The 26,058-nt window shown below is 41.5% G+C and overlaps 1 protein-coding gene across 1 annotated transcript in view; it reads right to left on the reverse strand.

The window, feature by feature from the left end:
* Positions 1–4,415: 4,415 nt before the first annotated feature.
* Positions 4,416–26,058, reverse strand: part of PKIA (cAMP-dependent protein kinase inhibitor alpha) — a 68,535-nt gene continuing 46,892 nt past the window's right edge. The window contains exons 2-3 of the mRNA XM_073329380.2: positions 13,503–13,680; positions 4,416–6,659 (exon numbers count right to left, since the gene is read on the reverse strand). Coding sequence (XP_073185481.1) covers positions 6,580–6,659; positions 13,503–13,653 — 231 coding nt within the window. The 5' untranslated portion in view covers positions 13,654–13,680 and the 3' untranslated portion in view covers positions 4,416–6,579. The remainder of the gene's footprint in view (positions 6,660–13,502; positions 13,681–26,058) is intronic.

Below are 26,058 nucleotides of genomic sequence, written 5' to 3' on the forward strand. Positions count from 1 at the left end.
AAATAGTTGTAGCAATTAGCATGAATAAACATAAGTGGAATATGTATTACATACTTTCACCACCTGTCTTCATTTTAATTTTTCCTTTTTTTATTTAGAATCAACTGACCAAAGGTCTGTTGGTTTTTTTTAAATTCAGGATGAAGGCAAACAGGATTGTGTTTGGTATTTAGTCGGCAAGCATGCAGGAATTGAGGAAAAGTTTCCAGCTACATTTCTAATTTACAACATATTCTTGTTTGATCTAATTAAAACCTGAGGATTTAAGAGTATCTAGCCTCAGTGTCTCATTCTTCTTTGCGATGCATCATGCTCCCACTGTTGCAGTAAGGCTTTTCTCATGGAGCACATCACAATTATGGTTAAAAAACCTATAGCTAGTCTTAAGTCCATATATCAGCTAAATCATGAAAGGTGGCCCCTCACCCCAACATTGCCACATCCCTGTCACAGTTTAGGACAACTGCATCTGTATGTCCCCTCAGGGGTTCAGCAAGGGCACCCACTCTCAGCTTGCAGCTCCACACCTGTTGCCTTTCTGGGTGGAGACCTGTTTCTCTCCCTCCTGACCAGCAAAGACAGTCTGTCTCCTTGCTTTCCCCTCTGAGACCGATAGAGTGATTTTCACCAGTTGTAAGTTACTTCCTATGCAAGTTCCTACTTTATTCTTAAGGTAAAAATCACTACAGAGAAAACATTTTAAAACAATAAAATGCTAATGAGCTTAGTGGATATTACATCACTCTAAGGGTTTCTTTATGGTTACAAGTTTGTCAGAGCTTCAGCTCAGAATAAGCACCCAGTCTTAAGGGGCCTGTTGTGATAATTGGCCTACAAATTCACTCTCATTGTGAGCTCAGAAGTAAAAAGTATATGAAAGTTCATAAAATGTCACAATAATCTATAACAAGTCTTGAGAAAAGCTAGGTAAGGGAGACAGATTGAACGAGTCTAAACAAAAAGTCCTGCTGATATATTTAAGGACTGTGTTGAAATGATGGTTGGTAAAACCAGAAGATGTGGACCAGAAATTAATGAACCAAATAAATGTATATTAGGCCTAACTGGTGGACAAATGACGACATGAGCTATTCCACCATCACTCCCTTTTTGGGTCCTTAAAGAGACTTTGGTGGAAAAGATGGAAGAGAACCGAGGCTACTGAAGCAAAATGCCACTCTCCCATCTCCTGTGCCCGTAAGTCTTCGTCATTCTAATTCTGAGATGAGTTCGAACCAGACCATGCCAAAGAGAGGGACTCAGATAACTTTGCCACTTCCACTGGCTCCAGCTGAATCCCAAACACCATCTCGGATTAAACAGGAGCAGACTTTAACAGCAGCAGCAGCAGCAACTCCTCATCTCACCTTCTTCTTTTCCCCTGAGAGTTGTTACCATCTTTGATACCAACTAAGAGACGGTCAAAACTAAAGGACATGAGAACTGTTAAAATTAAAGCCTTTCAAATACAGAAAAGATGGAACACTTAGTATCTTTAATACAAGGTTAAAGGGATTTTTAATGGTGTGTTTGCCATAGTACTAAGCAGGCTGAAGTCTCTGTAAACCAAACCCCAGACTTTGTTTAACCCTGTTTATTGTTGGAGAGCGACTGGTTTACGTTAACACCTTTGGCCTGCTTATTCCAACTAAATGAATACAACAAGCCTCAGTAGGCCAAGTCCTTCCAATCCTCTTCAAAAAATTGAAGGCCTCTGTGGTCCCAGGGTCCTGTCTATTTGCTGGATCAAGAAGGCGGCCTCGAGTCAGTTTACAACCTAGGCTTGTATCTAAAAGTCTTTTCTTTGGCTGTTGGTCTCCGGAGAATCCAGTTTGAACAAATAAATATGCATCTCCCCAAAGGGTAGCTTTAAAGCCTGCTAATGGAGGAAGTTCATTAGCATCCCCCTCCCTACTAGAGAAGGTGAAAACACATACACCACATACACAATTGGATTTTGAATATGATGTACCCTGAAGGTGTTAATCCTTATACCAGTGGCTCTCAACCTTTCCAGACTACTGTAGCCCTTTCAGGAGTCTCATCTGTCTTGTGTACCCTCAAGTTTCACCTCACATAAAACTAGAAAATCAGATATAAAAATACAAGTGTCACACTATTACTGAAAAATTACTTACTTTCTCATTTTTAACCATATAATTCCAAAATAAATAGATTGGAACATAAATATTGGACTTACATTTCAGTGTATAGTACATAGAGCAGTATAAAGTAATTGTATAAAATGTTTGTTTATACTGACTTCACTAGTGCTTTATATGTAGCCTGTTGTAAAACTAGGTAAATATCTAGATAAGTTGATGTATCCCTTGGAAGACCTTTGCACACCCCCAGGGACAAACATACCCCTGGTTGAGAACCACTGCCTTATTCAATAAGGGCTAACTTATCTCACTAAAGTTTATCTTAATTCCTTAAGTTTTGTTCAGGATACTACACGGTTTTGTCAGTCTCTCACACTAACTATCCACTATGCCTCTGGAGAATATCATTTTCTGCATAAGGCCCTAATAAGGATATCATTAAGAGGAGCTGCCCTCCTACCAGCTGCTGGTGTGTGCTATTTGGTGACCACAGCATCTATTACTTGACCTCATGCTCCCCTGAGTCCCAGCTCCTTCATATCCACACCCTGTGGGGAAACGTCAAAGCATGTCTCCTGGTGTACAGGCCACAAGAAGGAGCTAGTACAGCATTCTCCTCCCACTACAAAGAAGGTGGAGAATCAGTTTAAAAAGAGACCAGTCAAGTCATCCAGCCCCCATCTCTACCAATGCATCACAGATTCCTATTTCAGAGGGAGATGGGGGAATCATGGAAAAAACAAAACCAAAAGACAGGAAGGAGAACATAATAGAACAGAACAAGGGAGCAAAAAAAGGGCCAGAAACCTTAATGCAGCATACCCAGGTAAGGGAGGCAGAACACATGGGACCAATGTCAAGGTGAAACAGTGGCTGCACCATAGTTACTGCGGTGTTACAGAGTTCACTTTTAACAGGAGCTTTAAGTCTTTATTTTGTGACAGTCTCACTGAAATGGCAAACACCAAAATATAGAATAGAAACTTTGAGCAGTATTTTCATGCTGGTTTGATGAAAAAGGAATTGATACCATGAGAATATTGAAGAGTTTTAAAATCACCCATTTTGGGCATTTTATTCCTGGTGGATTGTCTCACTTTCGTTTGTTCTTCTTTTGCAAGAAATCTAAAACACCGTGGGATGCGTCCTTTGTGGCAGAACATACTCCACCTACACAGAAACTTAAAAGCATAGAAATAAGTTAGAGGAAAGACTTATTCATTCCTTTCCACCTTCCCATTGCCTGCAACAGTGCCCCTAGCATACTTATGGCATGACTATTCAGATGCATGGAATGTGTGCAAGTCAGATGTGCTGATCTGTTGATTTAAAAGCATTCAAGGATCATTGCTAAGATTTGACATTAGAGTGCAAGTATGATGTAGTAAGGGTTCTTACTGTTTTTCTGGTATCTGTTGCAGATGGAAGTGAAAGCCTTATAGAGTGTGTTATCAATAGCATAGGCAAGACGAAGGTGGAAAGGAATGCACAAGTGTTTCCCTTAATTTCTGATTTCCATGCTTTTAAAGGTTTTGGTAGCTACATCATGTCCTGCTACAACTTCAGCCACCACTAAATGTAGTATTCCATTTGTTAATAGGACCAACAAAGACAATATGGGGAAGAGTGTGAAGGACAGAAATGTGAGGGGATAAGGGAAGGGAACACTATGAAAAAAGAGCCCCCGGAATAGCCCACCTTAACAGTTGTAGCCATTCTACAGAATTTTTAAGTCACCCTATTAAGTCCATGTTGGTTACATCCTTTAGGTTTTTAGAGTAATTTCTATAGAATCATATTGGATTAAAATTCCCAAACTCACTAGGACTTTTCCCACAAGAGATGAGACAATAAGGCATGGGGAAAGGTAAAGGACAGAGGATAGGGCAGTGGGGATTTAGAGACAGCCAAGAAGTGATGGAATTGCATATTTAGGGCCCAATTCTGCCACCCTTCCTCAAGTTAAGTGGAAACTTGAACTGAGGCACTCTGATGCTAGAGAGAGAAGCAACTTATATGTAGAGTTCTTGCGATAAAACATAGTACAGTGCCATCTCAGTGTAGAAGCAGCAGAACTGGGTTCTTAGAAAAACAAGAAAGGTACCACTTTTCCCTTAAGAAAGATGAGCATAGGAAGCACAGCAAGACGGGAATAAATAAAGGGGAAAGAACAAATACGAATTAGAGATGGAAGGAGAAAATGGAATTCTAGTCCATGAAATAGGAGACTGAAGAAGGAAAACATACTGAGATGGGGGAAAAAAATGGAGAAAATAAGCAAGGACAAAACACTTGGGCTAATGCATTATATTTATTTATTCCTGCTGGTACTCCTTGATGTCATTTTCCTAGCAAATATCCAACACAGCTGTAAATCTGGAGGAAGGGAATAGCAAAATGATGTTTTGTTGGGAACTAGAGAGTCTTACTTCTTTGCACTGTTAGTGCTGGGATGACGTTAACTGTTTCATGCCACAGTGGAAAATCATGCTCCCCCCTCCGAATTTCAAGTCTTGATGCAGAAATGAGGGGAAACCTTTGAACGACAATTTAGTTTTCTTCAAAGGAACGCCAAGGGAAACCAATCAAGGCACAATTAGTATGAGTTTATCAGCAGTTAGCTTGAAAGAAAACAGGCTACTCCTGCAGGCACCAGAAATGCTACGAGTTTGACAGCCAGATATCCAACTTCCAGACAACAGGAGGTAAAAGGGGCCAGACTGTGCTAATGAACCACAGGCAAACTGCTGGTTTGTTATTTATTAACACTAATAAATGAGCTCATAATACCGATCAGAGAGTTTACACATCTCACAAAAAATTCCATGTGACAAGTATCATGATACATATTGTAGAAACAACAGCCGTGGCCGTAACAGTAAATAATGTTTCATTAACTGATGAGTAATATACCAGAAAGCAATCACACTAGTAATCAGTAAGAATTTACAAACATTAAAAAGTGCATAACATTTGAAACAAAAGGAAAAAATGTGACATCACCACCTATTAAAAAAAAAAAGCTTCTCTTTTTACCCTGTGATTGGTGCAAATGCAGGTGCCACAGTAGTAGTCATTCTTCTCACTCACCTAGATCAGGGAGACATGGGATTGCCCCAAGACTAAGCACTAGGGTAAATCTCTGGCCTTTTTTGCCCAGGGAAAATTGACCATCATAGCTACTGCAGAATATCTTATTCTAGAATAGTTATTCCAAAGTAATTTACCCAGGTGGACGTATTATTCTGGAGTCAGAGTGACTTTCTTCCAAAATAAATAATTAATCTTCTCACAAAAGCAGAGGAGTTATTTTTGAATAAAATGACTTTTAATTCTGGAATGAAAGTCCACAGAGGGGAGTTATTCCAGAATAGCTTCAATTATATCAGAATAGTTATTCCGGAACAGTTGTTCTGGAACAGTCAGGCTGGTCAATTTCTCTCATGTAGACAACAGCTAGGTTTAACAGCAGGAACCACAGCTTCACCAGCACCATGGGCTTCATTATTTTCAAATCAATGTTTTTCAAACCATACAGGTTATACATTTACTCTAAAACAACAATAATAAAATGTTTGGACTTTCTCTTCTTTTTTAAAAAAGCCCAGAGAAAGATTTATAAATCCAAGAAAAAAATATAGGGGAAAAAACAAAATGTAAAGATTCAGTTTGAATCCCGGATCTGCAACGAACTACAGTCAAGTGGCTGAACTGTACCACAGATACAAGACATACCGAACTGAGGGAATATTCACATTAGTGAATCACTCTGAAGGCTCATCTAGTAATAAACTGGAGTGCTGATGAGTCAATAGTTTTAGGCATAATCAATTTAGCAGTTGACATTTTAATTTGTCATGTGCACACCACCACATTATGCAAAAAAACAGCCCTTTCAAACAAGTGATAGAAAAATTCACAGTAACAGAAATATTCTTCATAAGCATTTGAGACAGGGCAGGGTGGAGCGTCTAAGTAGTACAATACAAAACATTGTAAATAACAGAGCTGTAAATCACAGATGCAGAGTTCTAAAACCAGTGCTTTCTACACAGTTCTTTTACTAGGTGATCACTTTGGCCAGAGAATTTTAAACTCTGAGGATCACTCAAACCTTTGCCACAGAACACAATTAAATCCTCTGATGGTTCAAAGACCATTTGCTACAAGAATTATCTATTTTGTTCTACTTTCTACAAGCATTCCCATCAAGTGGTTGTTATGAAAAGATCCATCCGATGACAATGTCCCACGATTAATAACGTTTCAACCATTGCTAATGACAGAGGTAGAACAAATTCTGTCTGCTGTCACAGCCTGTGTCCCCATTTTTAGCATTATGTTGAGCAGGTTCCAGCAGTGAAATGCATCCATTTTCTTTTCCACCAGCTTGCTCATGGAAACAAATTTGTTCCAGTAAACTCCTGCAGTCTGCAAACATCCAGCAGCTGCTCCTGTCGGTCAAAGTTGGATGTCAGCTTTCTTGTTTCGCTGCTTCCCCCTGGGCCTCCCCTGCTTGTTCAGTTGGGTTTCTTTGTGCATCTCCTTCGCCTTCTGCAAGGAACAAACAAAGGAGGGGAATGACTGGGGAAAAAACTAACCGGTTTTCAGACTGATCCATTCTAGATCTGTATTTTGCTCCTGGAATAAAATTTTATCCTTTGCCAAATTTAAGAATTTTGCAGTGTTATTGTAGCTGTGTTGGTCCCAGGATATTGGAGAGATAAGATAGGTGTGGTAATATCTTTTATTGCTCCAACTTCTATTGGTAAAAGAGACAAGCTTTCAGAAGTTGGTCCAATAAAAGGATACTGCCTCACCCCCATGGTCTCTCAAAATTTAAGAAGTGTCAGAAGATATCTGAGAAATAAAGTCAAAAGGAGAACTACGATGTTGACAAAATAATGGTGCATTTAATTCAAATACGCTTTAACGATACCCTATATTGATGAAATATCAAGACTGCATATTTAAAGACATGTTGACAAACCTGTTTCTGGCTGAACAGTTATAGTCTATCATTGCAAGTAACATTAAGATTACTAAAACAAAGATGTTAACAGTTTTCCAGGTTTCTTTACCATGTTAATTTGACTATATAAGAAAATCATTGTTTGTACTGTGCCTAAATACAGCTCTCTGGTGGGCTATACAATTATGGTAGAAAAGTACCATATTAAACAATAGAGGTAAAATTATTTTTTAAATTAATTCACTATGTGTAGTACTTTCTCCACGGACCACACTCCACATATGCCACTACTTCTGCTTCTACTTCTGCTTCTACTCCACATATGCCACTACTTCTACTGTCTCATTATAAGCCACACGAATGATTTGCAGACTGGAAAATATGTCTTACAGTGATAGACTTAAGGAGTTCAGTCAATTTAGTTAATCTAAAAGAAGGTTAAGAGGTGACTTCATAATGGCCTATAAGTACCTACAAGAGCAAAACACATCTGATAGGAAAGGGCTCTTTTAGCTGCTAGATAACAAGATCCAATGGTTGGAAGTTGAAGCTAGACAAATTCAGTTTGGAATAAGAAGGTAGTTAACCACTGAAACAATTTACCAAGCAAAGTGGTGGATTATTTGTCACTTGTACTCTAAAGATTGAATTACAGCATAAATTATAGGGCTCGATGCATGAATTACTGGGTGAAATTCTATAGCCCAAGTCATGCTTAGGTCAGATTAGAGGATCATAAGGCCTTATGGCCTCAAACATCTAAACATTGTCACAGGGTGTGTCAAGGTTGATTCCTCACTCTGGCACTTCGAGTGCAAAGGTGGGGGCACACAAGGATTTTAAAAATTAATACATGCCACTCCAGGCTTGTATTAAACTCCCAAGGTTACAGCTTTTCTCTGACTTTGGCTTGGTAAACATTCTCACCACTCAAATGCAAAACCCCTTTGAAACCCAGAAAGGCGCACTTGGGAATTCCTTCCTGTGGGATACCCTCAAGCCCTTTCACCCCCCTCCCCCCCAGAGAAGAGCAGAGAAAGGAAAACAAAGAAATCAGCTGTTGCCACCAGCTAATTAAAAAAAACATGCACAAACCTCTTGGAACACCAAAAATCCAATCCTGTTTTTAAAAAGGTAAATTTTATTAAAAACAAAAAGAAAGAATACACATCTGGAACTTAGGCTTTTGCTAGATTTAAAAAACCCACTTACAAAAATTAAACATCAACAATAACTTTCTTGAGGTCCAGCTTAAAGGTTACAGCAAAACAAAAGCATTTGGGTTTAGCACAGAAGAGTCCACTAGCCCTAAGAAATAAACAGAAATAAACGTAATTGCATCTTTCTAAACATTCCTGATCTACTCACACATTTGGGGGTTCCAAGTAAGTGTTTTAGGTATGATCTGATGATCTATGATCATACCTGGCTTAAAGCTGCTTATAGCACAACTGCTCCCTGTTCCCCTCTTTCCTGGAGAACAACAACAGCACACAAAGGGAAAGCTTTTTCCCCCAATTTTAAAAAGTTCTAGCCTTTCCATTGGCTCTTTTGGTCAGGTGCCCACTCCTTTTCTTTTATCTAGCCAGGGAGAGTTTTTAACCCTTTAGAGGTAAAGCGAGAAGAGAACAGCCACCAAGAGGGACTTTATAACTAAATGGCTGGCTGTCCGTCCATAAAAGGGAGTGACCCCCGCCGCCCTTCATTTATCACAGGGTGATGGCCCCTTTAAGGGGAAATGGGCCAGTAACATCTGTGCCATAATTAATTAGGTGCTTTCCAGCCTGGGGGCTAAGGAGGGTCAGGTGGTAGTTTATGGACACCTGGGCCTTATTAGAAGACTGACAAAGCTCTGTTTAGGGAGTTAAACACAGTGGGCGGGAAGCCTTCTGTGGGAGGCAGAGAGCCAGGGTCTGCAGGAGGCTGGGTACTGCAGGGCTCTATACCGGAGTAAAGAGGAACAACAGATAGTAGACAGACTTCTATGGAAGGCCCAAAGTGAGAGTCTGCAGGAGACTGAGGGGACTTCCAGAGAAGGAGCCTGGAAGTTGGGGATCTATCCCAGAGAGAGAGACAGACACACACACACAAAAACGCAGAAGGGACTGGGAACAGGGCCCAGAGGCAGGGCATTGGAGAAGCCCTGAAGGCCAGAAGAATCCTTTTGTTTCTTTGGGACTTTTGTTTGGACTTATTACTTCAAAAGGGGATTGAACTCAGAGTGAGCCAGCCCGAGGGCTGAGCCACAAACTCTAGCGGGGAGGAAACTGAGGAAGGGAGTGCCTGCAGTGCCACACACAGCCAGCAGGGCATTACATTACAGTACACCCTGTGACTATTTTGTAGGCCGTTCCACTATTTGAACATAGTAAGGTAAAAAAAATATTGTGGTTTAACCATCTATGCATAATCTTTTATTAATTCAAGTGACACTGAATATCTGCAACTGTATCTTCATGCACACACCCACTCATGAAACCATTCACTTCTCTATGAATATGCAGTGGCACAGCACAAATAAATAAAATACCAAGTTCATGCAGAGCATCAGCTATTAAGGGTGAACTTTTCATAACTTCCTGTTGATAAGAAAATTTACAATAATGATAATTACCAACCTGACCAAAGGTAACGCATGGGAGGTTGCTATTTGGATGCATTCACTAACACTGATGCTTATTCTATTAATTACGGGCTGACTTATAGATAATACTTTTTAAAAAAATACTTTTTGTTGCCATCCTTTTTCTCCGAACACCTGCCAGTATCTGCATTGCACCAATTCCTCAGATCCTGCAGTCCGCTCTTCCCTAACCCACCATTATCAATGACCAAACAATTAATAGGGATTCTATTTGCATATGGACACCTCCTACTTGAAGATAAAGTAAGTCTCCTCTTCCCAGCTGAAAGCTCTGAACTTTTTCCTTGCCTCAAAGCCTCCCATTTATCTTTTTGAACACTCTAGTATATATATTGACAAAAGTGACTGTAAAATCTGATTTTCAGTGCCCTCTCTGGCTCATCCCACTCCACACACAGTGAACAGTTCTGGAGCTTTAATATTTCTCTTGACCTGCAGGGAGAATTGTGGTGAGGAATAGCTTCCTGCATATGATTCCGGAGCACAGTGCAATGTTAAGGCTCCAGGAGTGAACTTTCCTTTAAGGATTCTTCTCAAGTCATTCCATCACTGACCAATCTATAACACCAGTTGTCTTGCATTTGCCGCCACTGACATTTGCTCTGAGACTCATTGAGTGAAATATGGTATTACATCCAAAAATCATGATTGGCTTAAAAATAAATGTTAAAAACCAGAAAGTAAATAGAAACAACCTGAGGTTCCACGGTGCTCTTGGGCCACGTTTTCAAGCTTTTTTCCTGAAACCATAAGGGCTAGAATCTTATTTGAAAAAAAACAAAACAAAAAACAAAACACACATTTGCAGAGATTCTCATGCAATGTTTTGATTCCAGCAGGTGGGTTTTAAGAAATGAAATATCACAAGACTTGCCATAAAATTGTGAGAGTTGGCAACACTAGAAATACTTTAAATATTACTGCCAATGACCTCTCTGATCAATCTCTAATTTATTTTCCCTTCCAGATATTCTTGGTCTTTTATGGTCCATTAACTCTCCCAGAGGTTATATCACTGACTTAATCCTATCAAAATTTATCTTCTCCTCTACTCATTTTTACTGATCCAAACTTAAGCTATCATTCCAATTCTGTATTGCTCTGCCTAAATCAACAGTCTTGCTTTACTCTGAGATGCCTGGACCCTCTCAGTTTTCACAAGGAGGCATCCCTCTCAACTTCTCACCTGCCAATTCTATTCCCTACTCTCTCTGACAAAACTGCATATACTGTACCTATAACTTTTTTCCCCTTGAGCAATTTGTATCCATCTAATCTCATAAACCAACATCCCTCACTCTACTTTTTAACCTTGGTATATGGGTCACTTTTGCTAAATCAGGCGCTGGGCTAGTCTGTACTGAATTCTGAATTAAACAAATGCTTCAAATTGGGTTTCATCATCTATTTTGACAAGGTGAAAGCTTAGCTGCTGAGCTAACAACTTCTCTAAGAGTACACAAGTATAAAACCCTGCTCTCTGTTGTCAGCCATTACAGAGGGCACAGATATCTCAAGTTTCCTGTTGTGGTTTCCATACTTATCCAATCTGAAAAGCAATTCTCCCACAGGAATAAAAGTCACATTGCTGCAAAAAAGGACAGTATGTATTTATTTTAAATACACTATTCATTAAATATGCCCACTAGGAAGTTGCTCATTACAGCTGATTTATTTTGACTAGAGAGTACTGGAGTACTTGTTTTGAAGGAATAGCCTTATACATAATTATGTGCACTTTTGCAAACAAATATGAAGTAGAAGATGAGAGTCAAATTTTGGACCTACCAACTTAGTTGAGTTTGTCACTATATTGGTGTAATTTAACTAATAAGAGCACCGTTCAGCACAAATAGTCTGACACCTTTTTGGCAGCACGTACATTGGCAACGTCAGTCTGTTCCTCACCAACAGGTGTCTACATCAGAAAGCTGCCAAAACTGGCAAGCAGCACCAGGTACAGGACAGGCCTGGAGAGTGATCTACTCTCTTACCCTGACACAGGTTTGGTGGGGCATCCTTTTCTGCCATTGGTGTAACAGTGCTAGGGACACTGCAGAAGACCTCAGTTTGAGACTTTTGATTTGGCACCTTTAAAAGAACTACATTCACTTTGTAAAATCAGTTGGGGGGGGGGGGGGGCGGAGAACAACGCTCCAAAAAAATCCAGACCATTCCCAATCCGGAAGGTTAAACTACATAGTTGGATATATTGTTAAGAGGAGGTAGGATGGCATTTCCATGTACCTTGTTAACCTTATAAGATTTTATGGGCTGCTCTGAAAACTTGTCTGAAATTATTAGCATTTACATAAGCTGCAAGAGAGGTCTCAGACAAATTAAATATAATCTTGAAACATGTATCAAATTTAGGCTAATCATTATTTAGCCATTCCCAGGGTTTATGAAGATTCAGGATCTTAAGTCTCCTTCTCATCACAGCAAAGCCTACTGTATCTACGTGATAAATATGCTAACACGAATTAAATCAAATTCCTTTGAATGATCACAAAAGTCACTCTAGCTAGTAATTGCTCCTTCATCATTAAGAGATACTGAACGTAGTCAAAACACTGAAGTTTGACTGTGTAATTGCAGTTTTGTAAAATGTAAATTTATGGTAGGAAGACAGTTTAAGGGGAGAAGTTGAATCTTAGCTGTAGGAATTTTGAGTATACAGCCCCAGAAGGCTGTATATGGCAATTGCATTGGAGGTGGATCTACTAAGGATACAAGATGGCTTTTTACACAAGTCCAGGAAGACAAACAAACAAACTCCACAGTCTCTATGCCGATCTGTTCAGTGGAGAGAGAAACTGTCAAATCTCTCTGTTCCCACTGAAACAGCATGTGGGGCCCTTCAAGCTACTGCTTGCCACTGGCCTGTCCTTTCTGAGACCCATTGTCTTCTCCTCCAATTAGGGCCAAACAATCTGCTGCAGATGGAGCAAGTATAGGTTTATGTCAGGGCTATTAGAAGCAAAGGAAAGAAATGTCAGTATTTACTACAGGGTGTGGGTGTGTGTGTGTGTCAATAGAAAAAGAAGCTTCAAATAAAACAAAACAAGAATAATCACATGAGTATCACTGTCTTTTAACTGCTGTACAAATAGTAATTACTGCTCACAATAATCTTTTAGATAGGAATGTCTTATTCCCAGTATACAGTTGGAAAAGCAGAGAGAAAGCGTAAATGAGTTGGTGCAAGCCCGCACACTGTACTAATAGCAGAGCCAAGACTAAAAAACACAAAGACAAACATACACAACTGAACAACTCAGGCATGTCTGGCTCCTAGGCTGTGTCCACTAGCCTACCCCATAGCCTCCAATGAGGCAAGAGTGGGTGTATAACCAAACACTGGAGACGAAGCCTCCCCGCAAAAACAAAAACACAAAACCCCACATTAAAAACCAACCATAAAGGCATTTACAGTTACCTTCTGAACTGACTTTTAACCTTCTTATTTTTTCACAATGGAAAGACTATTTGATCTTCTGTAAGCAAAACCCTTATATAGGTCACCAGCTCCAACGCACTGTAGAAAATCACTACTCATTTCGGTTGTGTGTCGAGTTTGGGAAGAGAAGCCATTTTTAAATCTGAGCTTCTGTATGAGTAGCAAAACCCACTGATTCTGCAACATCAGATGAAGGGCTGGAGTTTATCCATTCACCCATGGGGAGCAGTGTGTGTGTGCGCCAACCAGATTTACTAAAGTACTCATTTCTTCCGTTTTCTTTTTTGTAAACAGCTGAAATAAAAGAATACAAGTGCTTACCTCTTTTGTTTATATCAAGTTCTGATAACTTTAGAGATAGTTCACTAGAGTTCCCACTTGTAGAGGACACCAGGATATCATGTAGCGCATTTCTTCTACCTGTTCTTCCTGAAGCAATAAAATCTGCATATGTAGATTCCACATCAGTCATTGCTAACAAATATCCACATAGCAGTACCTAAATAGGGAACAGGAAAAAGGTCCATATTTAAAACATGGGAAAGGCAAAAAGGACAGGGAGACAGAAGAGGACAGCTAGATGCCTCCAATCATGAAAAATGAAACCTTTAAAATGTGCTGGATTTACAGAAGTAACACAGAGACCCCTCAAACTACTGAAGTTGGCAAATTAAGAGAATAAAATGAATAAAAATAAAAAGTGCAAGGATGTTGTCCAACAAATGTTCTTTATTAAACTATTTTTACAACTGTAGTTTAAATATGTGAAAGAATATTTCATAATACAGTCATAAGTGCATTTTTTTAATGATAAATTTAGTAACTTAACTCTGCTATATAGTGTTTGCTGGAAAGTGGGAGTTGGAAAGAGTTCTTTTCTGCATGAAATACGAAGTACACAGATTAACAGAGTTTGAATTAGTGAAGTTCTGCTTTGTTTCTGCATGTTTAACGTTCTTCTCGGCAGTGGAGAGATTGTGGTTTGATAATGTTGGTACTGTATATACCACTAGGGCTTCATAAGTAAATTTGCTTTGCTGTGGTATCAGCTCCAAAGTGAATGCATTGCAATAAAGCCACTGAAGTCGGTGGAGCTATGTTGATTTACACCTACTGAGGATCTGATCTGCACCATCTCCTCGTGGTTCAATACCTCTCCTCTCCTTTCCCTTTACAGGAGAATTTTATTACAAATGTTCTTGAAAAACCATTTGTAGGCTTCCTTTTGACAATCATATTTCTTTTATGTGCCCAAACTCCATTAGCATGCTCACCTAAAGTTTCCTGCAGAGATCTAGACAGGTAGGTTTCATTAATGAAATTTCAGAAAAGTTATGTCTGCTACACCAGTACTTGATAGAAAAGGGAGCACCAAGATCCACAAAGAAGAGGGTAGCATTACTCCTGAGCGAATTCTGCACCACTGTACATGTGCAGAATTTACGTCCTCCACAGATTTGATTGCTTCCCTGCAGAAAAATGACTTTCTGACAGGGATGCAAAGGGAAGCCACAAGAACCATCATGCGACCCTCCCCAAGCAGTATGTTTCGGGTGCCCAGGGCAGCCAGCAGAGAGGTAAATCACTCTGGGGCAAGGGGCGCGACTAGGGAAGACCAGATTGGTGGCTCCTACCCTGCACTGGGCTGCTAGTCCCAGCTGGGCTGGGGAAGACGGGACTTCCTCTTCCCCTGCATGGCTTTCAGGACCATGTCAGACCCACCCCTAGATTTCTCCCCTGGCTGTAGGAAGTGCTGCAAACTTCCCCACCTCCCCCTATGCTTCCTGCATCCCTTGCTCCTCAGCTGCAGTGGGAGGGATCACTGTACAGGGAGCTGCTCCCCCATCCGCCCAACCCCCATGCATCCAGACCCCCTCATACCCAAACCTTCCCACTGAGCCTCATCCCCTCCACACACCCAGAATCACCTCCATCCCCAAGCCCCACTCTCCCTGCACCTGGACCACCCCACTGAGCTACCCACACCCAGATCCCACTCCACCGAGCCCCAACCATCTTCACCTGGACTCCCCCGCAGAGTCCCATTACCATTGCATCCAGAACAATCCAACAAGCCCCTGCGCATCCAGATTTCCCCCCTGGCCCCGGATCCCCCACTGAGCCACCAGCATCCAGACTGCCCCCCACAGAACCTTCTCAACCCATACCTGGATCCCCCCACACTAAGCCCCTCCACACTTGGATCCTGTCCTGCTGAGCCTGCCTGCCCACACCTGGTGAACCTGGCATTGAGGGGTAGGGCCATGGGGTGTTTCTGGGGCAGGGTCAGTCCTTGTGCTGTACCAGGGTTGGGCGCAGTCTCACAGCTGAGTCCGTGTCCTGGGGCGGGGGGACAGAAGCTGCACTGTGATCTCCAACCTCTGTGCAGCCAGTGGCCTGTGCTCCCCAATGCCATGCTGGAACCTCTACATTTATTTGACAAATGAAATTAGCAGAATTTTTAATTTTTGGCACAGAATGCTCTCAGGAGTAGAGCATGCTTTGACCAAAGGTAACACTCATGGGGCCAAATTCTGCCCTCATTTACATTCCAGCTATTCCAGTGAAGCCACCAAAGGAAGAATTGGGTCCCTGATGCCAATTTAAACCTTGTTAAGTTGGTGAAAGTATGTCAACAATTCCACAGGAATGAGTGAAGGGTTATTTACTGAAAATGTACACAGCAAAAACCACTTTCATCCATTACCAAGACTTTTTTCGGGGGGTAAACAATGACCTAAAGATAGACCCATCCTCTGGATATCACAATGTGTTTATGTTGTCTATTTCGATTACATGTTAGGGACTACCTTCTGTGTCTTGCATAGGGCTGAACTCAACTGTCACATCATACATGGTTTTTTCCTTTTCTGCACTGTAAGGTCTGAGGCCTTCTTCTGCAGCCATATTAGGAGAGCAGCAGCCAGGAGCCAAGAAGCAGGAAGTCACATCCTCACATTCCTTCTAAATTACAGTAAAATAATGTAATACTGGGCTGCTAAGAAGGAGATCCTGCCCTAATAGCACCCACCAATCACCAGATAAAGAAACAAATCTTAAGATGTTTAAAAAAAACTTTGTTTGATAGCATTCTGTCTGGCAAGGAATCACTTAACAGTTGTGGGTGTGAAATCTCTACTACTTTATTCTTTTGCCTTTATGGTCCCTACTTTTCTATTGTTTATCTCTATGGCTTCTGCCTGGTTCTTTGATTGTTTCTGTTATGTAACTAATTTTTCAAGGTATAAATCAACTAAGGTGATGGGTATGATTGGTTGAAGAATTGTTTTGCAATATGCTAGGATTAGTCAAGGAATTATTTTGTAATACTTTAGTAAAATGATTGATTAAGGTATAGCTAAGCAGGACTCAAGTTTCACTATATAAACTGGGGTCCAAAAGAAAGTTCTTTGGAACCAACTCAGCTCAAGATCAGAGCTGCCAGATCTCAACACCCTGACAACTATATTGTGCAGAAGCTGAAGTCCCCAGATGACCTGATCCTGACTGGCCAGTAAGAAAAGTTATTGGGAGTGGTGAGCATTGTATGTTTAGCGGGTACATTCTGTTTTGGTGTTTGTTAATAGAGATTTAGGATATCACTGTGTAAGGCTCTTTCACTGGTAAAAGACCCTGCAAACCCACAGAGTGTAAGGCTATGTCTTGAGCTATGGAAGGGTAATGGTTGATGCCCTAGAGCAGCATTTCTCAAACTGAGGTCAATGGACCCTTGGGGGTCCCCAAGGGTACTTCAGGGGGTCCGCGGATCCCACTGAGAAACTCCTCCCCTTTCCTCCCAGTGCCTCCTTCATGCTGGGGAACTGCTGTGAAGGAGGTGCTGGGAGGGAGGGGTAGGAGCAGGGCACTTGGCTCCGTGCCAGCTGCTTCCAGGATAGGCAATGTCACTGCGGCCCCAGGGGGTGGGGCAAAGGGGTCTCCCCGTGCTGCCCCCGCCCCGAGTTCTGACTCCGCAGGTCCCATTGGCCAGGAATTGCAGCCAATGGGAGCTGCGGGGGCGGTGCCCGCAGGCTGGGGCAGTGCGAGGAGACCCCCTGCCCTCCCCTGCCTAGAAGCCTCTGCCAGAAGGATGTGCCAGTTGGGAAACGCCCGAGGTAAGCGCTACCTCCCTCACCCCAGCCCCCTGCCCCAGCCCAGAGCCCACACCCAAACTCCCTCCTGGAGTCCACACCCCTCGCCCCCTCCCACATCTAAATTCCCTCCCAGAACCCGCACCTCACCCCTTCCTGCACCCACACACCCTCCCAGAGCCTGCACCCCAACTCCCTGCCCCAGCCTGGTGAAAGTGAGCGAGGGTGGGGGAGAGGGAGGGAGTGGGGGATGGAGTGAGCAGGGGTGGGGCCTCAGAGAAGGGGCAGGGCAAGGGCTGAGCGGGGGGGTTTGGGGTCCCTGAAAAATTTTAAATGAAAATGGGTGTCCTCGGGTTGCTAAAGTTTGAGAACTGCTGCCCTAGAGCGTGCAGGTAACAGCATAACTGTAGATGTTTCCTTTTACTGCCACCTCCCTGGCTGCAATAGACTTAAAAGAAAACAAGCAGATTGAATCAGGTGGTGTAGTTCAGTGGTTGCACAAAAATCATATACCAGGAAGATCTTAAATGCAACTGACTCTTTGGGTCCACAGGCATTTCACTTAACTGCCTTGTGCCGAAGAAGCTATGAAGAACAGATAAGTATGAGCTGAGCTTCACTGGGTTAGTATATTACAGAAAAATGACATTGTCAAAAAGGAAACAGCGTATGCTCCGTCTCTGTAAAAATATTCACATACAGTGTTAAGATTTAACTCTATCAATAGCTGAAGTTACAGCAGCTGATGCCAAAGGCTCCCAAGTACGTATAAAATCTTCATTGACATATTACTGTTAACCTAAAGCATCTGTTACTAATGCACACTATGAAGTATTTCCTAAAAGCCAAAACCAATATTTATGCAATCCTTTAGAATACAAAAAGAGATTCAACTTCTTTTCCTCTAACAAACCCTGTATTTTCATGGTCTTATAAATGCCCATTCATTTTAAAAACAAACACTATCCTCACAAATCTTGTCCATTCCCGCCCTGCTTTTGTTTTAATCCCTTAGCTCCCTCCATCTTCGCTCAGCCAGAGTCAGTTAATCAGCCTAGTGTGCCATATTTGAATCTACTGACAAGCTCTTTGAGAAGCCAGGGAAAGGGGGTGAGGTACAATATTCTATCCAGCTAAATATAGCCATATTGAATATCATTGTAAGAGTGACTTATCCACAAAGAATTTCAAGACTATGAAGCTTCTGAGAATGAACTAGTGACACTGTGTCACACGCCAAATGCTGAATGGCTGACATCATTTCACTCCTGGGAATGAGACCCATGAAACAAGAAACCTGCTGTGAAGAAAGAGGGAATTAAAAGAGGTCAGTGTGTCCACAGGCTTGTCTGATATATGCAAAATGGTGCTGCGCCTTTCAGTTAACCAAAGCTTTCTTGGGCTTCATAATAATCCATGCCAGGATAGATGTACTGATTCCTGTAATATGTTGTCTCCTCATAACAATGTGAAACACTGAAGCAGTTTACTAACTTACCGAATTTACTACTTAGTTCAGCCCCAACCTGCCAATATGTTTTTTTAAAAACAAAATAAATAAATGGATTAAAAGTATATAGAGTGGGGATGAGAGGATGAGGATAATGGTGTCATTAGCAGCCACAGGTCAGGTTAAAAACCTACACAAGACTTCAAACTTGCCTGTGCTTTCCTCCAAAACATGTCAAACTTGACATGACCAGAAGACAGATTTACTACTTGATTTTAATGCAACTTACTCAAGTAATAATTGTTTGGTCCTTTTATTTAGGGTAGGTTTCTAGAAGACTAAGTGCAAAGCCAATGAGTAAGTGTCTAGCCACAGGAGCCACTCCTTAAAAACAAATAGCTTGAATTTTGATGCTAATATAGCATTAGTTCCAAGTCTACACAGCAATTGTTTCTCCCCCCCGCATTTGAACAATTAGTATGCCAGTTTTACAAGTTTTAGAAAAAGAATCCCAGGATTTTGCCTCCTGTGTATTTTTCGCCTTGCTTCCTCATGGTCCATGATGCCAGCGGAAGTTGTCAGCACTATGTACCCAAACTGACGTGACGGCAAAAGGTTGTTCTCCCACTTTTCCAGGTCCTTCAACTGAACATCAAATCTCGGACTGATCACACCACACTTGCTCAGTCTGCCCGTGAGATTAACAACAATTTTCCCAGCTCTGTGATCGTCAATGATCTCAAATTCACCAATGCAACCATGCTTCATCATCACAGTTAAAAACCGGACGATTACTTTTGCCAGGATGCTGCCTTAATCTGTTAAGTGCAGCAGCATCACACTGCCAGAAGGAGCATTCTTTCGTTCTGCAGAAAGCTGTACACTGCTTTGCTGATTACAGTGGATTTGCTCACAAATAGATGAAGCACGCACTATTGCTCAATTTCATTTAGAACGTTTTCAACTGTGTTTCACCCCAGGTGTTTGCAATACCCTTACCCCCCACACCAGTTATGGCAATTTCTAGAGCCAACATGGCTCATAGTTTTAAAGGGCTACCCTTAACTTTCCCTCAGAGTTTAGAAATCAGGATGATGTGTCTGTCGGGGAAGAAATTAGTGACAAGTGGCTATCTTTCACAGTGGTACTACTCTAGAGCCTCCTGCTTTGCCAGATTTACTGATCTACAGCTCATACTGGCAGAATCCAAGGATCTCCTATTTCCTTCCTTCAGAGGGCCTTTATCCACCAGATCTACTAGATGACAACAAACAGGGAGGTGGTTTCCTCCAACGTGAACACCCATACCACTCCAGGAATTAGGTGTCAGGAGATACATAGTCACAGTTTTTATTTCACCTCTGTAACTGGAGTACATCCCTCTCCCCAGTATGACTGAGTTACACCAGGCTTTGGATTGGCTTTGACTACAAGGTCCTTATTTACATATTAACCATAAAATAGTTATTCAGTACGGGCTGCGGGTACTCAGCACTCCTAAACCCAATGGAAGCGGAAAGCATTCAGTAACCCTGAAACACCAAGCCTGTGGCAGAGTACGGTTAGAACAGGCCACTCCCACATCATGGCAACTGCCACCCTAACCTCAGTTTCTTCTCCTGGTTCTCCATCAATTCACATGAACCCAATAGTTTATTTTATGTTTCCCTTCTTAGATCTGTTTTATTAAGTCAGTCTAGTTCCATAGTCTAAGTTTGGTTGTGTTCCCAGATACTAAGGTTCCTTCCCTGATCAGTGGGGTACCATAAATAATCCTCCTCTACCCTGCCAGGCTTAGATCTTTTTCTCTCCTAGTTACCAGGGTTCCTACAGCCTTTGTTCCAGGGGCTGCAGCACAGGTGCCCTTGGTAGAGGGTTCTTTCCTTCCCTCTTTTGAGGGACTTTGCCTAAAGTCTGGCAAGCTTCTCTAGTCTGCCACCATCCTGGCTGTACTGCCAGAGAGCCCTTCTGCTCTCAGCAGGTTTCTCCCAGGTGTGAGCAAGCAGCCCATCTTTTAGGAGGCACTGCCTCCAGGTGGTATTCAGGTGACCCCTAACTCAGGTGCTGGTGAGTGCTTGTGGCTTCAACCCCTTAGATTCATAGATATTTAGGTCAGAATGGACCATGATGATCATCTAGTCTGATCTCCTGCACAACGCAGGCCACAGAATTTCACCCACCACTCCTGCAAAAAACCTCTCACCTATGTCTGAGCTACTGAAGTCCTCAAATCGTGGTTTAAAAACTTCCAGCAGCAGAGAATCCTCCAGCAAGTGACCCGTGCCCCATGCTACAGAGGAAGGCGAAAAACCTCCAGGGCCTCTTCCAATCTGCCCTGGAGGAAAATTCCCTCCCGACCCCAAATATGGTGATCAGCTAAACCCTGAGCATATGGGCAAGACTCACTAGCCAAATACTACAGAAAATTCTTTCCTGGGTAACTCAGATTCCACCCCATCTAATATCCCATCACAGGCCATTGGGCCTATTTACCATTACATGCTCAGCTCACACAGTGACAAGACTTCTTTTCTGATGGCAGGTATTGGGTCATTTCACAAGTTCAGATATTAATGGGGTTTGGCAGCAAGTGAAATTAAAAAAAATCCCCTGGTATGTAGGGGAATGTTGCGTGCTATTGGGACGCAGAACAGTAGTGGGCTGCTCAAAGCCTTCCTAGCGAACCTTTGAGTAATGACTACATCATATTCTTTTTTATATATCCATATAAATAAAATAAATATATACTATATTACAGAGAATTCAGGAGTGTTTTCCATGTTATTCTAGGGTATCTAACAAAGAATATGAACTCCTTTTGGAGCATCTCATCAGGAATATCTCACAAGGCATATAACATGAACACTTCTGAATTCGCATTTTAAAATGTACACATTCAGTAATTCCTTGCTTAAGGTTGTAGTTATGTTCCTGAAAAATGCTACTTTAAGCGAAATGATGTTAAGCGAATCCCATTTTCCTGAGCCCTGTCGTGTCCCCTCCCTGCTCCGTGGAGATGGGGTAAAGGAGTGGGGAGCAGAGGACACCCTGACATTAGCACCCCTCTTCCCCCGCTCCCTGCACAGCAAGCAGGAGGCTCCCGGGAGCAGCTCCAAGGCAGAGGGCAGGAGCTGCAAAGGGCCGTGTGGGGAGGGACAGCTGAACTGCTGGCAACTGGCAGCCTGCTGGGTGGCTGCTGTACAGGGAACTTAGGGGAGCTGATAGGGTGGCTGCCGGTCCACCCTGGTGCCAAGCCCCCACCACCTAGCTCCAATGGGCTGCTCTTTCTGCAAGCAGTGGACAAAGCAGGCAGCTGCCAAACACTGTTAAAAGGGAGCATTGCGCAACTTTAAACGAGCATGTTCCCTAATTGATCAACAACGAAACAACGGGATGACGTTAAGTGAGGAGTTACTGTATTAATTTGAAAATATATTTCTTATATATAAACTAGCCATAACAGTAATAAAAGTACTCCTGGGAAGATTTTTTTTTAAAAACCCACAGAAATGGGCTTGGTTTCCTAACACATATGCTGCAATATTTATTGACAACTTCTAATTTTTGTGCCAGTATAATCTCCTTAATGTCACTGAAACACAATTTTGTTTTGTGTTGGCATTTTAGGCAGAATCATGAGACATTATTCGTTAAATATGGAATTTCATTGACGTCACCAAAGAAATCCTCTCTCACTGTGATGGCTTGATGCCCAGAAACCCGATTTATTTAGTGCAACCACCACGAAGCAATTACCATTCCTTCTTAAAACCCCTTTTTTTCATTCTCTTTGGGATGACTGGAATCTGGCTTTTAGTATATAAACTATTTCATGAAACAGGATTTTAATTTCTTAATTAACTGCATTAACCTGGTCTCCTTGGATAAAATCCTCATTCTGCTCCCATTGCCTTCAATAGGGCCAAAATTTCATCCCTTAACTTTAAAGGTTCTTTAAAAAAAGATGAAATGTTTATGAATAACCAGCTACCAAGTGTTATTGAGGAATTTCCTGATGTTTTTCAGTAACGTTTTCTGCTGGACTCAATTCAATAACAACAATTACTAACAAAATATTGAAAACATAATAAAAATATAATTAAAATATTTTATAACTCTAATCTTTAGCATGGAAAGACTGGTAATGACTTTATCATTACAGTTGCAACAAGGGGGTCACTCAAAAACCATTTCAAATTCAGATTTTCATGATTTAAAGTCTTCCAGGTTAACTTACAGTGAACTATTTTAATTCATTCCCTGCCTCCCCACCCTATACTTCCTAAAACTACTAACAGTTATAAAACATTTAATTTAAAGATGACCTCTCTGAACCAAGCTCAGATTTTGTGATCTTTCTTCCATTCTTCTCCACAGTATGATCAAGTTACAGCTCAAGATTTGATGGGACATAATATATCTAATTGTACGGTTTATAGGTTAGTTGTGTTATTGGGGTGGGGAACTAAAGCTCATTAAATTAAGACTACTGCACAAGTCTACTGAATATGATGGAGATAAAAAAAAAACTACAACCACAGAATGCTCACATACCGTCACCTGAAATTCTGGAAACAACAGCTCCCCCCCCACACACACACACAGGGCCTGCTCCTACTGAAACTGACAGGAGCAACTGAATGTCACAGGGAGCAGAATCAGACCCCCAGGAATTCTGGCAGAAGGGGAGACTTGCTAAGATCTGCTGGGGGAACAGAAGAGGAACTCCTCTACAACACACCTTCGCAGGTGCACAGAATAGGTGCTCCACTGCTGTTCCTTCAAATACATTTTTGATAAGTCTCTCTGCTTCTATCCTTTGATCTCACTAGCCCAAATTATGGGTTAATATTCATCACCCTTTTATATACAGTTTTTATTGTATCCCCAAGCTTTCCTAGCAATGTGTGTTACATTTCCATGAACATTTCTTTCTCCAATACAATCTGGTTCTACTGGGAAAACTGGAACACAGCCTGGCACTTAGTTGGACCGCAGTGTAAAATCCTGACTGCACTGAAGTCAATGACAAAACCTTCCATTGACTTTAAAGGGGCAGTATTTTACCCAGTGACTTTACTGCTGTTCTCAAGAATCTGGAAGTGAAAGCATAAAAATTATGCCACATAACACAGACAACTTTTCAATGCACATTAAAAATCTATGCCCAGAAGCTACCCAGACCAGTAGTACACCTGGTTCTTGAATTAAACGTATTTCAGGGACTGGCCCCTCTGTTGGAAAGTCTATTATTTTTTAACCTGCCATTGCATCACATCCATGTTTTGTCAGCGTTTCCATTACTATCACAAAGAAAAGAAACAAAATGAAGACAAAAATCCAACAAGTCTGTGAAGAGTGTCTTCAGTGTAGGATTTGGCATGTGTTACCAGTAGCAGGAAGAGGTAGTTTTGTTCGCACTAAAAATTACTGGAATATAAAACCTCACAAGACACAATCCTCCCTGCTCTCCCCCTCCACACACACAGCTGAGAATTAAGAGGGGATTTTTCAGCTTTATTAAAAAAAAATTCTCAGGGTTTGGCAGGTAAACGTTGTGTCATGATCTGAACATCACTGAAAAATAATGATCTATAGTCAGCTTTCATATGGGAACATAAAACCCTATCCTTAATACTATGCAAGAAACAGAGGAGTTGTACAATTATGTTTTAAAAATAAAATTCAGTGAAGATTCAGCCTCCCTGTAAGCTTTTTCCAGTCAACAGGAAGCCTCTGTGACTATATTTCCCACATGAACTAATAGATTCTAAGGCTAGACAGGATCCCTGTGATCATCTAGTCTGACCTCCAATATATAGCTCAGGCCATAGAACTTCCTCAAAATAATTTCTAGAGCAGAGCTTTTAGAAAATTATCCAATCTTGATTTTAAAATGGTCAGTGATGGAGAATCCACCACAAACCTTGGCAATTTGTTCCAATGGTTAATTACTCTCACCATTAACAATTTATGCCTTATTTCCCATCTGAATTTGTCTAGCTTCAACTTCCAGCCATTGGATTGTGTTATATCTTTCTCAGTTAGATTGAAGGACTCATTATTAAATATTTGTTTTCCCAATTATTGCTTATAGACTGTAACCAAGTCACCCCATAACCTTCTCTTTGTTAAGCTAAAAAGATTGAGTTCTTTGAGTCTATCACTATAAGACTTTTTTTCAAATCCTTTAATCATTTTCATGGCTCTCTTCTGAGCCCTCTCTTATTTATCAACACCCTTCCTGAACTGTGGGCAACAGAACTGGACACTATATTCCCGCAGCAGTCACATCAGTGCCAAATACAGACATAAAATAACCTCTCTATTCCTACTGAAGATTCCCCTGTTTATGTATTCCAGGATCACATTAGCTCTTTTGGCCACAGCATCACACTGGGAGCACATGTTCAGCTGATTTTTCCCATAACTCCCAAATCTTTTTCGGGGTCACTCCTTTCCAGAATGGAATCTCTTCATTCTCTAAGAATGGCCTACATTCTTTGTTCCCAGATGTATACATTTATATTTACTCATGTTACAACACATATTGTTTGCTTGCACTGAGCTTACCAGGCAATCCAGATCACTCTGAATCAGTGACCCATTCTCTTCATTATTGACCACTCCTGCAATTTGTGTCTCATCTAAAAACTTTATCAGTGATGATTTTACGTTCTCTTCCATCACTGATAAAAATGTTAAGTAGCACTGATGAAGGGTTACTTGCTATGGAGCTAGAGCAAAATGGGTTGTCAGAGGAACCTCTGTTGTTTTAAATCCATTTCTCAGAGTGCTATGCACCTTGTGGCAAATAAATCATACTTTGTTTTGAAGCAACTGCTTCTGTGTCACTGCAAACGGTTACTGTCCACAGGTTCCCAAAGGGAAACTCTTGCATTTGTCAAGCCTACTGGGACTGCTTGATGTAACCTGGGAGATCCACTTGAAAAGCAGTTGGATTCTACCTCAAAGAGAAATGGAGGCACAAGCCTTTCATTTGAAAAGGGTGCACTATGGAGACTTGGAAAAGAGTCTCAAAAGGGACAACTAACTCATGGCCCATGACATGTAGAGGACAAGGGGACCTGATCAGAAGGAGATAGGGAGTTGTGATATGTAGGAACTTCGACTGGGTACTGCAAAAATTGGCTGACACAGGTATGCAACTTAAGGAGGAAAAGTATATTTGTCAGGCTGCCTAAATCATTTAGCTGGGACACAAAATTAATGCAACTGGCTTACACCCAGTAGAGGAGAAGGTACAGGCCATTACCAAGGTCACCACCAAAGTCAGTGTCCGAACTGAAATCCTTTCTAGGCCTGCTAAATTATTATG

This window comes from Lepidochelys kempii, chromosome 2, assembly GCF_965140285.1.
Source record: "Lepidochelys kempii isolate rLepKem1 chromosome 2, rLepKem1.hap1, whole genome shotgun sequence".
Taxonomy (NCBI): domain Eukaryota; kingdom Metazoa; phylum Chordata; order Testudines; family Cheloniidae; genus Lepidochelys; species Lepidochelys kempii.